Source organism: Rhinoderma darwinii, chromosome 1 (genome assembly GCF_050947455.1).
Source record: "Rhinoderma darwinii isolate aRhiDar2 chromosome 1, aRhiDar2.hap1, whole genome shotgun sequence".
Lineage (NCBI taxonomy): Eukaryota > Metazoa > Chordata > Amphibia > Anura > Rhinodermatidae > Rhinoderma > Rhinoderma darwinii.
This window is the reverse complement of record NC_134687.1, coordinates 339,193,814-339,209,371: the sequence shown is the minus strand read 5'-3', so window position 1 is coordinate 339,209,371 and position 15,558 is coordinate 339,193,814. Positions and strand designations below refer to the sequence as shown.

The 15,558-nt window shown below is 44.0% G+C and overlaps 1 protein-coding gene across 1 annotated transcript; it reads left to right on the top strand.

Annotated features, from left to right (window-relative positions):
- The first annotated feature begins 6,841 nt into the window (after positions 1–6,841).
- On the top strand, positions 6,842–15,335 carry LOC142651270 (perilipin-2-like). Its single transcript, XM_075825736.1, has 8 exons — positions 6,842–6,965; positions 7,676–7,871; positions 8,611–8,693; positions 9,200–9,452; positions 9,864–10,048; positions 11,679–11,810; positions 11,894–12,184; positions 14,850–15,335. Exons 1-8 carry the CDS (start codon positions 6,936–6,938, stop codon positions 14,964–14,966), a joined length of 1,287 nt encoding a protein of 428 aa, XP_075681851.1. The 5' UTR covers positions 6,842–6,935; the 3' UTR covers positions 14,967–15,335.
- The last annotated feature ends 223 nt before the right edge of the window (positions 15,336–15,558 follow it).

Below are 15,558 nucleotides of genomic sequence, written 5' to 3'. Positions count from 1 at the left end.
TATTTAAACGGTGCAATGAATATTTATTAAAACACCCCTTAATAAAGCCATCCACGCGAAACGCGCGTTGGGGTTTCTTCACCTTGGAGCCACTGGACACTTGGAGCGACATGGGTTAGTCATTCATGTTCTTTTAAACCTATATTACCATTGTAGCTTAGGGATTTCTTCCCCCTTGAGGTTTAGAAGCGTCAAGTATGATTACTGGCGCCTTACTGATTTGACCGCTTGAGTGCTACACAGCATTGTTACAAACTACCATTACCTCCACAGATATCATCATAGTATATACTCTGTCTGTGTTACGATATTGCTGTGTGGATTACTTCTGCATACCCTTTTTCTTGTCGATATAGCACATTGCCACTTTAGCTATTTTCAGATATGGCTATTTAGCCGTCTGTATTAGGCTTTATTCAGACGAACGGGAATTACGTCCGTGCAACGCGCGTGATTTGCACGCGCGTTGCACAGACCTATATTAGTCTATGGGGCCGTGCAGACATGTCCGTGATTTTTACTCAGCATGAGTCCGCTGAAAAAAAGTCACGACATGTCCGTTCTTTGGGCGCTTTGCGCGAATCACGCACTCATTGAAGTCAATGGGTGCGTGAAAACAACGCATGCCGCACGGAAGCACTTCCGTGCGAACTCCGTAATTCGCGCAACAGCTGTCAAAAGGATGAATGAAAACAGAAAAGCACCACGTGCTTTTCTGTTTACAAACATCCAAACGGAGTGTCATTATGATGGCGGCTGCGCGAAAAGCACGCAGCCACGCATCATATGCTGCAGCCACACGGAGCTGTTAACTGGCTTTTGCGCACGCAAAACGCAGCGTTTTTGCGTGCGCAAAAACGCCACGCTCGTGTGAATGAGGCCTTAGGCCGGATTTACACGAGCGTGTGCGTTTTGCGCGTGGAAAAAACGCTTAGTTTTGTGCGCGCAAAATGTACTTAACAGCTCCGTGTGTCAGCAGCGTATGATGCGTGGCTGCGTGATTTTCCCGCAGCCACCATCATTATGACACTCTGTTTCAATGCTTGGAAACAGAAAAGCACGTGGTGCTTTTCTGTTTTCATTCATACTTTTTACTGCTGTTGCGCGAATCACGCGCGTCACACGTAAATGCTTCTGTGTGCTGCGCGTGATTGACTTCAATGGGTGTGTGATGCGCGAACAACGCACAAATATCGGACATGTCGTGAGTTTTACGCAGCGGACACACGCTGCGTGAAACTCACGGACTGTCTGCACGGCCCCATAGACTAACATAGGTCCGTGCGAGGCGCGTGAAAATCAGGCGCGTTGCACGGTCGTATGACACGTCCGTCTAAATAAGCCCTTAGAGATTTTTTTGGCCATTTATGTGTATCTCATGTACAGTTGTCCGATTTGAATTCTCGATTTTATTATTATATGTAATTTTATCTGTAATTGTCCAATAAAGTTTGAACTTTTTCTATGCCTGTGGCATTTAAAACCAATATTGTATATGACTCCTTTTTTTCTTATGTTTCAAATTTGCAAAACCCTGAGGTACCAGAGTACAGTGGAAGCACCCAAGAAGTGACCCCATTTTGAAAATTACACCCCTCAAGTAATTTATCATTTGCCTGGACATATGACCGAGCTCAGAAGTGAAGAGCACCATGCGCATTTAAGGTGTATTTTGGTGATTTTCGCAGCATTGGCCCACAATTTGCAGGGCTCTGAGGTCTAATAGTAAAACAAATCCCGAAATACTGACCCTTATTTTGGAAACTAGACCCCTTAACTGGTTCCCGACCGCTGGCTGTGTATTTACGGCCAGCGGTCAGGGTCCTTAAAACCTGAGCCATAGACTTTTTACGGCTTGGGTTTTAACTTGCTGCCCGAGCGATCGGGCAGCTGAATGTCGGGTCTCCAGCAGTCAGTGACTGTCAGTGACTGCCGGGGACCCTGAGGAGAGGATAGAAGCAGCTTTCGCTGCTTCTGTCTTCTCTGATCTCTTTTACACAACGCTCAATGAACACTGTGTATAGGAATAGAGGCAGCGGCCGCGCCGCTGTCTCTATTGCTCCCGGTGTTCATGTGACTGGTCACATGATCGCCGGGTGCCGTTAGTGGCAGACTGCTGCTGGGTCTTACTAGACCCAGCACAGCCCTATTAGTGACAATCGTCACTATGAGAGGGCTGCTGTGCAACTCCAGTTACAGTAGAAAAGCATGGTGTAAGGCTTTATGCACACGACCGTGCTCGTAATTACGACTCGTAATTACGAGCACGGGTGGGCACGGCCGGCCGCGGGCAGCCGGCCGCTTTTGCGAGCCGTGCTGTCATTATAAAGTATAGCAGCACGGCCCGTAAAATAGAAAAATAAAACGTTCTATTTTTTTAACGGCACGGGCACCTTCCCGTGAGAAAACGGGAAGGTGCCCGTGGGTAACAGAAGTCTATGAGCCCGTTATTGCGGGTCGTAATTACGACCCGCAATAACGGGTGTTTTTACGGTCGTGTGCATGAGGCCTTAAAGAAAGAAAAAAATCTATAGAGTTCCCCAAAGGTCTTTTTTGACCTTTGAGGGACAGACCATAGCAATAAGAAAATAGTAAAGTAAAGTGCAATTTTTTTTTTATAATAAATACACATAAAGTATCCACCCCCAAAAAAAAAGTCCCCCCCCCGGCAATCATTGTTGTAACGCTAGCACTGACCCAATTACTCTAATATTTACATGTAATATATTAAAATTTACGGTAAACAATGACGATTACAAATAAAAGGTCTATTTTAGTGTAAAACTATGTTATTACCAAAAATATAGCTGAAACGTAAAAAAGCTTATTTTTTTACTATTATTTTCAAACTTTATGAATAAAAATTCTAAAATAGCAAAAAGGATGTACATAAAAACGATAAAAAAAGAAACCTACATGGTCTACAGAAAAAACATCGCAAAAATCACGTCGCTAGCCCATCAAATAAAAAAGTTATAGCCATTTAACTAACACGTGTTAAAAAGGACAAAATGGTGTCTGGTCCTGAAGGCTCAAAATAGCCCGGTCCTGAACCGGTTAAGGCATTTTAAGGGGTGTAGTGAGCATTTTGCCGCCACAGGTGTTTTTTCATTAGTAAATAATGCGCAGCGGATGGTGCAAGTGTTTTTATTAACTTGAAACTTTTATACACTTTTTTGCAACTTTTTATTAACTTCTTTTTTTTGTCACACTAGGGGATTTGATGTCCTGCATCTCTGAACTTTACTCTAAAACATTGCTCTACCCACGTAGTGCAATGCATTAGAGCTGTCAGTCATTCACTGACAGTAAGCCTATTAGGTCCCGTCTCTGGGCGGGGCCTAATAGGCTATCGTATGTGGCAGACCAGACCATTGTTAGGCCTCCGGTTGCCATAGCAACGATCGGCAACCTCACGATCACATCGTGTCGATGCCAATCGCTACAAACCACTAAGGTCTAAGGAGTTATTGGCAGGAATCGCAGCTAGCTCCATTCCCCGCCATTACAGCACAGTGTCAGCTGTAATATACAGCTGACACCAGCGGCTGATGTTGACGGCTCACCTCCTGAGCCTGCGCTATCTTCCTCATGCGGCGGGATGCCTTCTGGGCGGGACCTAACAGGCTTTCGTACTTGGCAGACTGGAGGCCATTGTTAGGCCTCCGGTCTGCCAGAGCAGTCATCGGAAACCCCGCGATTGCATTGCGGGGTACCGATCTGCTTGTAAACACCATAGATGCAGCAATGCATCTAAGAGGTTAATTGGCTGGATCAGGCTAGCTCCGGTCCTGGGCTAGAAGCAGTGATAGCGTTAAGCTATCATTGCTTTAAAACTGTTAACGCTATGACGTACGATTATGTCAGTTGGCGTTAACAGGCCATCGCCCGTGACGTACTAGTAGGTCACAGGGCGTTAAGGGGTTAATGTTCTGCAGAAGACAGCGTTACATTGAGCAGTATTTTGTATTGTGGCATGGGCTTCGACTACGGGTGGTGAGGCCCCGGCGCCACCGTGTACTGCTTAGTGAAGTAGAAAGAGAAGCCGAGTTCTATAACATTTTATATTTACAAGCTAAACACAAATTCAAAGCTTCATTTTACAGAGAAATGTAATAAGAGGCTAATCTTTACTAAGGGGATTTATACTCATACGAGTAGAGATAATATCCATCGCAGCTCCTCAGCGTCACGCCAAATGTTCCTCAATTCGCCCCGAGAATACGCTTTTTTGTTCATTTGAAGGGCACTTTTTAACACTGGATCCACAATGCCGGTTTTTCTTTTCTAGAGTTTCTATTGACTGAAAAGTGGATGAAATTTGAGCTGCAGCTGCTGAGCTGCTTTGAACCTGCGGCTCTCCAGCACAGGAGACCTCTGCTATAGAGCAACTAATATAAAAGCTAATCCCTCCTCACCAGCTTCATCTCTTATTATCTAGGCCAGACATGGGCAAACTACGGCCCGCGGGCCACATACGGCCCGTTAGGCTTTTTAATCCGGCCCGCCGAACTTGTCCAAATCATAGTAAAAACCTCCTTTTTTTTCCCCTTTCCCTGCAATGCCCACGTTTTCCCAATAGATGGCGCACTCAAAACACATTGACCGTTGTCCTTAACGCCGAAGGACGGATATATCCGTCCTCAGCAGCTGCTAGTTCGCGCAGGAGGACGGATATAGCCGTCCTGTGATGGCGCGGGTACTGCCAGTGTACCCACGCGATCAGCGGCAGGAGCACGGCTGTTATACACAGCCTGGCTCCTGCTGCAACTGCCGGAATCGAAGCGCGCTCCGATTCCGGCAGTTTAACCCATTAAATGCCGCTGTCAATAGTGACAGCGGCATCTAATGTGTTTGACAGAGGGAGGGAGCTCCCTCTGTCACCCGATCGGCGCCCCCGCAAACAAATCGCGGGTCGCCGTCGGGTTTCCATGACAGCCGGGGGTCTAACAAAGACCCCCAGGTCTGTCTTCCACAACTGCCTGTTTGGCGATGCCGGAGGCATGACCTAACAGGTTGCCTGTCAGTTTTACACTGACAGGCAATAATGCTTTGGTATACTAAGTATACCAAAGCATTATATATGCGATCGGCACATCGCATAGTGAAGTCCCCTGGTGGGACTTAAAAAAAAAATGTCAATCAGTTAAATAAAGTTTGTTGAAAAAAAATAAAATAATTACAGTCAAAATCAAATAAAACTACTTTTTTTGCCCAAAAAGTGGTTTTATTCAGTAAAAGTGTCAAAACAAATAACACATACACATATATGGTATCCCCGCGATCATAACAACTTGACCAATAAAATGAACACATTAATGAAACCGCCGGATGTACGGCGTCCAAAAAACCCGCAAAAAACAACGGCAAAATTCTCTCTTTTCTCCCATTCCCCCCATAAAAAATAAAATAAAAGTTAATCTATAAGTCCTATGTACCCCAAAATAGTACTAATGAAAACTACGCATTGGCCCGCAAAAATCAAGCCCACATACGGTCACATCGACGGAAGAATAAAAAAATGACGGCTCTTGGAACGCGGCGATGCAAAAACAAGTAATTTTTTTCTAAAAGGGTTTTTATTGTGCAAACATAGGAAAACATATAAAACCTTTACATATTTGGTATCCTCGTAATCGTGCCGACCCGTAGAATAAAGTTAACATGTTATTTACGCTGCATAGTAAAGGGCATAAATTTATAACGTGAAAATTAATGCTGGAATAGCTGCTTATTTTCAATTCTCTCCTAAAATAAAGTTAATAAAAGTTAATCAATATATTGTAAGCATCTAAAAATGGTGCAATTACAAAATACAACTCGTCCCGCAAAAAACAAGCCCTTATACGGCTATGTCGACGGAATAAAAAAAAAGTTACGACTCTTGGAATGCGACCATGAAAAAACAAAAAATAATCCTTGGTCATTAACGTGCAAAATGGCCCGGTCATTAAGGGGTTAATGTGGCGCGTATTTCTCTTTATTTCACTTTAATTTTCACTTCGTTTCACGTCACCATTAAGCCCTTCGGTTTTCAAAGAGTACAATATCAGCCGTCACTTTGCCACGAAGCATGCAAACTATGCTAGCAAGCAGTCAACACAAGAACGGGCGGCTACTGCTCAGAGGTTGGCAGCTAATTTACAGAGTCAACAGAACTTTTTTCTTGATAAATCACAGTGCGTATGTTATTTTAATCTATTTACATTTCCTCCTCCCAGTATCTGCGAAATAGTATGTAAATGCCATATCTTGCATATTCCTTGAGACAAATTTATTAACTGATAAGGGCTATTTTTCACATTTGAAAGACAGTTAATAAATTGGGTTGTAGTGTTCTTACTGTGCTATGAGGTTTGCACACACTACATTTAATGCTTTAGTATATCCGGCCCAAACACTCCCTCCAAATGCTCCTGGCCCGGCCCCTCTGTCAAATTTTAGAACCCATTGTGGCCCGCGAGTCAAAAAGTTTGCCCACCCCTGATCTAGCCTGTACTGGAACAATACATGAACTGCTCTATTGCCATGGACATACAGTGTAGAAATCACAATGTGCCGCTGACTTATGCTCTTTCCACACACGCACTCCCTCATACCCTGGACCCCTGCCTGTCGCGCGCCGCCACACTTCCAGCACTCAGGAGAGCAGACTGCATGACGTCGCCGCGCCGTCTCACCAGTCAGCTGACTGACGGGAAGATTCTAGGTAACGGCGCCTAGGCAGGTGGGCGTGGCCATCCGCCTATAAATACGCAGACTCCCTGAGCTCCCTCATTCGTTCTTTCCTGCTCGTATTTTGCTGTGCGGTACGGCTGTGGAGGCGCAAGGTGGATGGCATTAGTTGTGTGCTTGTTTAGTCGGCGGCTTAAGGTTGTTGTCAGTTCTTGTGTTTGACTGTGCTTCTTGCTTTCTATAGGTTTTTACCTAGCAATATGGCTGAAATGGTGGAGCAGCAGCAACAGGTAACTATTAAGTGTTATGTATGGTGGAAGGAAGAAACTGCTATTGGCATCTCCACCCTGTTACTAATAGATGTATACTATGGCTGGGAGTCTTGTCAATGCAGTGCACATATTTATAGTGTGAATTGTGCTACAGATCCGTCATAGGAAACGCATGCGATCTTTATATTGATTTGTCTATAACCGCTTATTGTTTATGGTCTAAACTTCTTTACGTTTATTCAATGAGACAGTAATAAGTACCAGTAAGTATTCTCAGCTGAGTGGAGTACATATGTAGCAGTGGAAACACACAACTTCCATAGTTACTATTAGTAATCTACTGTTGGTGGTGGTTTCAGGTTGGGCTTTACTGTTCGGTTCTGAGATCCTCCCAAGATGTATCTGGAATACCCCCGGCACCCAGCTGATCAGATTGCTCCAGCGAGCACTGCTGTCCCTTTAATGCTTGTGGCGTCCCCTCTCACTATATTGGTTGCCAGTGTTTGCTGTAAGAGGCCCCCCCCCCCCATACTGGTGCCCTATCCAAAGGACCGGCTATCAATGTGTTCCTGTTAACCCTCTGTGGGTTCTGCTTTATAAAACAACTCCTCTAATCTTGGATTATGACTACGAGGTTTCTGTTCTTTATTAGGGACTATTTACAGGCATCTTGTTTCGAGTCCTGGCCTTCCATTGTATTTCAGCGTGTTCTGCTCTTTGTACCTTAGAATGTGGTGGTAAGGCTGATAAACCTCCCATTGGTGAGCTCTACCTATGATATGGTGTCTTCTGTCTACGTGAACACCAGAGACAACCATCCGTACTTGAAGTCTGTATGTGACGTCGCAGAGAAAAGTGTGAGGACGATCACGTCTGTGGCTGTGACCAGTGCCATGCCAATTCTCCAGAAACTTGAGCCTCAAAGTATGTTTACGTATAAAGTGCAATTCTTTACCAATGAAAGGGAGTAACTATCGTTTAGATGTTTGGGGTTAGGCATTACTCTGTATTGAAATGATGGTTTGCATGTGTGGTTCTGTTCAATTCTATGGGAACCTATGGGTATGCCATAATCTTCTTGTGAATGTTCTTTTAAGGTGGTCTAGAAATAGAAGGGGGTGAGCAAGGCAATGTGTGCTTCACACTATGGCTGGCTTCACACGAGCTTGTTCGGTCCATATAGGACGGAACGTGTTTCGGCCGCAAGTCCCGGACCGAACACACTGCAGGGAGCCAGGCTCCTAGCATCATAGTTATGTACGACGCTAGGAGTCCCTGCCTCTCTGTGGAACTACTGTCCCGTACTGAAAACATGATTACAGTACGGGACCGTTGTCCTGCAGCAAGGCAGGGACTCCTAGCGTAGTACATAACTATGATGCTAGGAGCCCGGCTCCCTGCAGTGTGTTCAGTATGGGACTTGCGGCCGAAATACGTTCCGTCCTATACGGACGTAACCTGCTTGTGTGAATCCAACCATAGTGTGAAGCAGAGACGGCATGAGAAGCTTCTGCCAGGAGATCTGCAGTTCATTCCATCCTAGCATTTGAAGTGGGTTAGATGTCATGTTGGCTAACCGTCCCTGTATTAACAAGCTAGCCAAGTTCCTGGTAAAGACGTACGAATGACGCTGAGAATATTTACATGCTTTCTCCTCCCTCAGTTGCTATGGCTAATACCATTGCCTGCGTTGGACTGGATAAGATTGAAGAGAAGCTGCCTATTCTCTATCAGCCGACTGACAAGGTAACTATTGGGGTATGTTCACACGCAGTGTTTTCAGGTGTATTTCTGGGCGTTTACGCCTTTGAAAAAAGGGAAGCTGAACGTCTACTAACATCTGCCCACTGAAATCAATGGGAGAAACAGCGTTTAGTTCATACGGGTTGACATTATGCTGCTGTTAAAAGACAGAGCATAAATAGACACTCTGTACAAAGAAGTGCATGTCACTTGCAGCTTTTTTTGTAGCTGATTTTCCATTGAACATTATGAAAAACTCCTTAAAAGAAGCTTCATTTTCAGCTGCGTAACGCCTGAGAATCAGAGGCTGGTTTCTCTCTAAACCGCTCCGTATCTTCAGACGTTCCTTATTTTGTGTGTGCACATACCCTTAGAATAATTTTGTGGCCCCTTATAAATGTAATTACAACTAACCTAGATTGCAAAACTGCAGTATCAATTGATGGGTGGGAGTTGATTTGGTGTGCATGAATCTAAAATGTATAAATTGTATTTGTTCCCTTTCCTAGGTTGTAGCGAATGCCTCAGAAGCAGTTGTTGGTGCCAAAGATGCTGTGATTCAAGGTTTCACAGGAGTAGTTGATAAAACTAAGGTGGCTGTGCAGGATAGTGTGGCGATGACCAAGTCTGTTGTGAACGGCAGCATTAACACTGTTCTGGGTAGCAGTGTAGTAAAGATTATGAGCAATCGTGTGGACGCTGCACTAACCAAGTCTGAAACTCTTCTGGAACAATACCTGCCGCCAACAGATGAAGAGTTGGGTAAGCCGAAACCTGCTTTAAACCAAGCTTGGGTATGTGAATTTTGGTCCCTGCAGCGCACTTGGTAGTTACCTCATCAGAGGTACAACTCCTTTGCATAGGAGGGAAATGTTAAATTATCTGTAAGTAACATCACGTGAGCCTCTCTGGAGGTTGAGGCTTCCTAGATCAAGACCTACCCACTGGGGCAGTTCTCATATCAAACTTTCTTTTTTTGAGGCGTAGCTTCTATAAATCTACTTTACCTAGAAGCTGCATCTCTAAAAGTAAGGTGTCTTTATCTTGAAAACCAAGCAGAATGCTATGAAGATATATTCTTTTTAGTTAGTATGTGAGTTCACCCTAAGGCTGAAATTCATGTGAAACGTGGCTTGTACTGTTATGTGGGCATAACTAATTTCTCAATTTTAGCTAAGGAAGCCACAAAAACAGAAGGCTTTGAATTGTCCGTTGATCAGCCAAGCTATTATGTTCGTCTGGGATCCCTCTCAGCGAAGGCCCGCAAACGTGCTTATCAACAAGCTTTGACCCGAATGAAGGATGTGAAGTGCAGAAGTCAGGAATCCATTGCTCAGCTCCAGAACACTGTTGACCTGGTTAGTAAATCTGCTTCTGTTCTTTACTAATCTTAAAGCATCTGCATGAAAAATGCTGTTTTGTATAAGTTTCCACAAATTGTAGTTGTGTGTGTGTGTGTGTGTGTGTGTGTGTGTATATAACAAATCTAACTTGCAATGTAAAGGTCCTATTATGTGGGCTGCCAGGTCTCAAAGAAACCACATACTCTATTTTTGGAGGTAGGCATTTACCCAATCCATGCATAATGGGATAAGACTAAGGGTATGTTCACACGGCCTTTTTTCGGGCCGTAAACGCCCGAAAAATCGGAAGCAGAATGCCTCCCAACATCTGCCCATTGATTTTGAAAATGGTGGTCTGTTCCGACTGAGTGTTTTTTCTGCATTTTGCACGGGAAAAAAAAAAAAAAACGGCTGCGAAAAAAGTGCAGGACACTACTTGGGATGTTTTTGGAGCCGGTTTCCAAAGACTATTGAAAAAAGCTCCCAAAAAGGCCGTATAAAAAGCAGTGACAAGCGTGAGGGGCACAAAATGTCTGAATCAGGAACTGTTTTCTCTTGAACAGCTTTGTTTTTTTACTATGCGTGCGAGCATACCCTGAGGCTGGGTTCACACGAGCACATTAACGTCCGTAATGGACGGCCGGAAGTCCCGGACCGAACTCAGTGCAGGGAGCCGGGCTCCTAGCATCGTAGTTATGTACGACGCTAGGAGTCCCTGCCTCTCCGTGGAACTACTGTCCCGTACTGAAAACATGCTTACAGTATTGGACAGTTGTCCTGCAGAGAGGCAGGGACTCCTAGCATCGTACATAACTACGATGCTAGGAGCCCGGCTCCCTGCACGGAGTTCGGTCCGGGACTTCCAGCCAAAATACATCCATCCATTACAGACGTTAATGTGCTCGTGTGAACCCAGCCTAACTCTTCTAAAATAAATGGAGGGATGAGATGTCTGGGCCCAGCCAGGTTTGCGGGATAGTTTTTAGGGCAGCAGAAAATTAGTTTCTTGTAGAGCATGGGGACGGGAGGCAGATGACCAAGAAGTGCATTCCACCCCCCCCCCCCTTCCTATTGGGACCCTCGCAAGGTCCATAAGCAGTGGTACATGTCAGCCACATCTGCCCTACGCATGAAGCAAGCCGGGGTTGCTCAGACTTTCTATTGAGTCCGTACACCACTAAACTGATTTCCTGAAAGCCTAACCAACTAAGCGGCTGAGCACTTTTGTGCTTAGTTTTAGTGATTGTTGGTGTCAGTGCTCAGACTGCCACCAGTCCAGACTTCCAATGTGTCATTCATGTCTGAACATTAGTTGCCCTTTTAAGGAGATCTGTCAACAAAAGAGCCCTTTATAAGATGCTCAGCAGGTGACCAGCCAAGAGGCACCATATTTTGTGTACTAGGTCTAGTACCACCTTCTAAATTGTTCTAGAGCCATCATAGATTTTCTTGATAAAAGGAGTATGTACAGGTGGTGGTGAAGCTGCCTGAAAAGGGAGTACTGTATAGAACAGTGGGTTTTGGTGCTAGAACTCGTATTGTAAATGCATACCAGGCTTACTGTTTAATCCATATTGAGGGTGGGTAATCTTTGTAGTCTCTCCCACAACATCTTTCATATGAACATTACCCTGTTCTCTTTAAGATTGAATATGCAAGGAAGAACATGAATGATGCTAATCATAAAATCCATGATGCACAGGAGAAAATCTACAATAAGTGGGTGGAGTGGACAAAAGGCACAGGACAAGATAGTGGAGAAACTGAAAGCACTGAGGTAATGGTCCCTTCTATAAAATGTATGCTACATCAGATCTGGTACACTGAACTTCTGTGTAATATGTTACTTTCCCTTCACAGCAAATTGAATCCCGCACTCTGAATATTGCCCGACACCTCACTCAGCAACTGCAAACCACATGTCTCTCCCTGGTCACAAGTGTTCAAGGACTTCCAAAGAACATTCAGAACAAAGCTCAAAATGTTAGTGCCTTGGCTGCAGATGTCTATCAAAACTTCCGTTCTGCCTCTTCCTTCAGAGAAATGTCTGATGGCCTCTTAACCACCAGTAAGGACCAGTTCACAAAAATGAAGGACTCTATGGATGATGTGATGGACTACTTGGTTAACAACACTCCACTAAATTGGCTGGTAGGTCCCTTTTACCCACAACTGGCTGATAGCCAACATGGGGAGCAACAAGTTGATGGGGGTGACTCTGCCAACAAGGAATGAGAAATTCTTCATTTGCATAAGTGACTTTACACTTGGTCAATGAAGTGGGCAAACCCTAACTAATACTACACCGTTTATTACACTTCCAACCCCTTGTGAGGGACAGATGGTTGCAACGGGCCACATTGCAGTTATGAGGATTTGTCTATCATTGGCCTCTGCCTTGCGCTTGGGTATTGATGCCAATTTGTCACTTGTATCACTGATTTTGTGTAAATGCTACTCTTTATACTGTTTTTGTGCACCTTTTGTATTAATAAACTACCTGCATTGATTGGTCTGTGTTAAGGTCCTGTGTTCATAGAACTGATCAACAAAACCGATATTAAATTAGGTAGTGCACACTGGTTCTATTTGAGAATTTCAATGAATGGTGCCCCTGAAGTAAGACAGGTCCTCACACAAATGAGGCAAGCGCTACGTAGTGGTAGCAGTACCTAGCTACTGTGGACACCCACTTAGGCCATCTATGTCTCAATGACCAGGATAGCAAACGTCCGGTTAAGGGAAGGAACGCACACAGCATATTCAGGGCGGATATGTCGTGTCACGCTTTGCAGCGTATTCGCCCTGAAAACCGTAGGGAAAGCTGTCTGAAATTCTGCACCACTATCATGTGTTTTCCAGGTGTAAATTATTGCACGTGCTTACTTCCTCTGACTACTGCTCCGGCCTACTTGGATGACACTACAAGCAATGTGACCACTGCAGCCTATGATTGGCTGCAGTGGTCACATGGCCTGCAACATCATCCAGGGAGGCTGGACTGGTTAAGCAGGGAACTCTGGGTAACTGTGTGTTCACTGCTTCTGCTGCAAATGTCACAACACCACTTTGCTTGCGGGTTTAAGCACCCCGTTGAATTCAATGGGGAAAACCTGCACCGGAAGAGCTGAAAACACACATCAATTGACATGCTGCGGTTGAAGAAACTGCACTGCAGGTCAAATGATGTGCATATTTTTCCAGTGTGGGATGAGATTTGTTGAATTCCCACCCACACTGCTGCGTCTGTAATATGTGGCGGAGTTTCCGCAGTGATTGCGTTGTGGCAAATCAGCAATGTTTACGCTGTCCGTACCCTTAAACTCCGGTTTTGTGGCTTCTATTGCCAAAACTGGTACGTCTGGTAACGTAAGACAGTAGAATTTGGGATTGCATTGCCACGTGGGTTCTGACTGACTCCCTGTATGCAGAGTTTCTACCCTAGAAGTACTGCTTCTGGAGATTTTGTTTGGGCCTATACAATTTAAAGAAAAAAACAAAACAAACCCTTTGGATAAACTGACGCATATGGCAGAGGTATTGGGCTCTTAGACATCTTGGCAGCCAAATTACAGCTCCACTAGGTACACTGACTTAATACAGTATGAGCACAAAGCAACCTGTGGTTTACACTTTAATGTTACTGGTTACTTTTTATTTTGGGCTTTAAACACCCTACACCCTGAATTTCCATCTGAAATGGCTGTTAGAAGCTGACTGGCTGCCAAGATGTTTGTGTAGCCCAATGTGGTCTGGAGTAAAGAATAGGGTCATAGTCCTGCTCTGAAAGTGCTACAACTATGCAGTAATACTGGGGTTTACATTAACCTGGTCCACTTTCCTTGTGTTGTAGGTTTTGTTGTAAAAATGTTTCTGTTGGAATTAAGAGCTATTGGGCTCTGTGCACAATTTCATAGTATGAGGGAGCAGATACTACTAGTGTCAGTGAACTGGCCAAATCTGAGGGGATAAATATCTTTGGGTAGCATTACTGCTGAAAATGCACCAACTCTGGCATACAGGCCGTGCACTCCATTAATGGTTTTAGACAATGGCAAAAGGGTGTGACTTGTCAGTGGAGTGGAATGTTAGCATGGCTTAAGATGCACCATGCGTACATTTTGGCACAAGTAATTGGTGTCAACTAATAGGTGGAGTAAGAAAGTAGCTAGATGTGTTATGCACACAAATATGGAGTTATTTATCCAAGCAAATTTTATTTGTAGCCAGTGAGTGCGATGTTTCGGTCAAAACATTGACCTTCCTCAGGCACTTAAGTCAAATCTGGTCCTGTGTGGCTGGGGCTTTAAGAATGGCGGGTAACCGCTGTGTGTGGTGCTACACAGTGGTTACCTGCCAATCTTCTAGCGCCAGCACCCACACCATTACCTAGTGCTATCCGAACCTTGTAACGAAGTAGCTAGATGTGTCACGTTGATCATACAGCTTGAACCACCGACACTTAGTGTAAGCTTGTTAGTTAACATAGTCTGAAGCTTAGACTCGATTAGTAAATTTGCCCTGTTAGTCAATACTGTCCAAATGAATTGTGAATATTAGGAATGTAGAAAAATGATATAGCAGAAAATAAAATCCAGCACTCATTTATAAACCAGCTGAACAGCGTTTGTGCTTTTTGTTTAACGGGAGCTATGACCTAATGTACTCCATCTGCAGAATGCTCATATTACATATTAAACCGCTTTGCAAGGCAAGCCACTAAGTTCCACATGCAACGCAACTGTTCAGTGATTTTTTTATTTCTGCTTAATATAGTCTGTCAAAAAACCTAACTTTATTTTAACATTTTCATTAGGTACCTGACTTCAGCATCAATGACCTTGCGGCTGAAACTGATGGAAACGCAGATGTATTGGAGAAAGAACTGCAAGATTTCTCCCGAGCTAATGGCTGTGAAATAAGCAGAGAATAACAGAACATTCGAAACCCTCTTTTGAAAACCACTTTGCCAATTATACACACCTTCTAACATTGGAAGCAGTGTCTCAAATTTACAAATGGCTTATACTGTAAATGCATTATAAAATTTGAGGTGACATAAATCCATTTGAAAGCACTGTAGACTAGGTACAGTATAAGCAACGTGCTTTGCAGAAAACTTGTGTACGGGGATCTTGGCAGAATTTAGATCGTAAGTGATTTGCGTCATACAATTCTATGGAATGATTTAGCTGGCTATGCAGCCAGTATATTGTCTTAACACCAATAGTGAGTAACTGTATTGCCTTTTACAGCTTATTTTGCGGTTTTCTATATAGAAGACCAAATGTTTTTGTTCATTTGTTTTTTTCTTTAAAAACACTACACACTTCTGCCTTTGCGAAGAAGTATTGTATATTAAAGAATCTTGTTCACAGCAGAGTTCAGTCTTTTCATTATATACAAGTCAGCCATAAAGCTCAGGTGGTTGAGAAACGCTAGTTTGCAGATTGTGTAGCTGGAATCAGAAAAACAATACACTTATGTTCTTTCTTGGGATACAATCCTAGTGTTGTAATAAATAT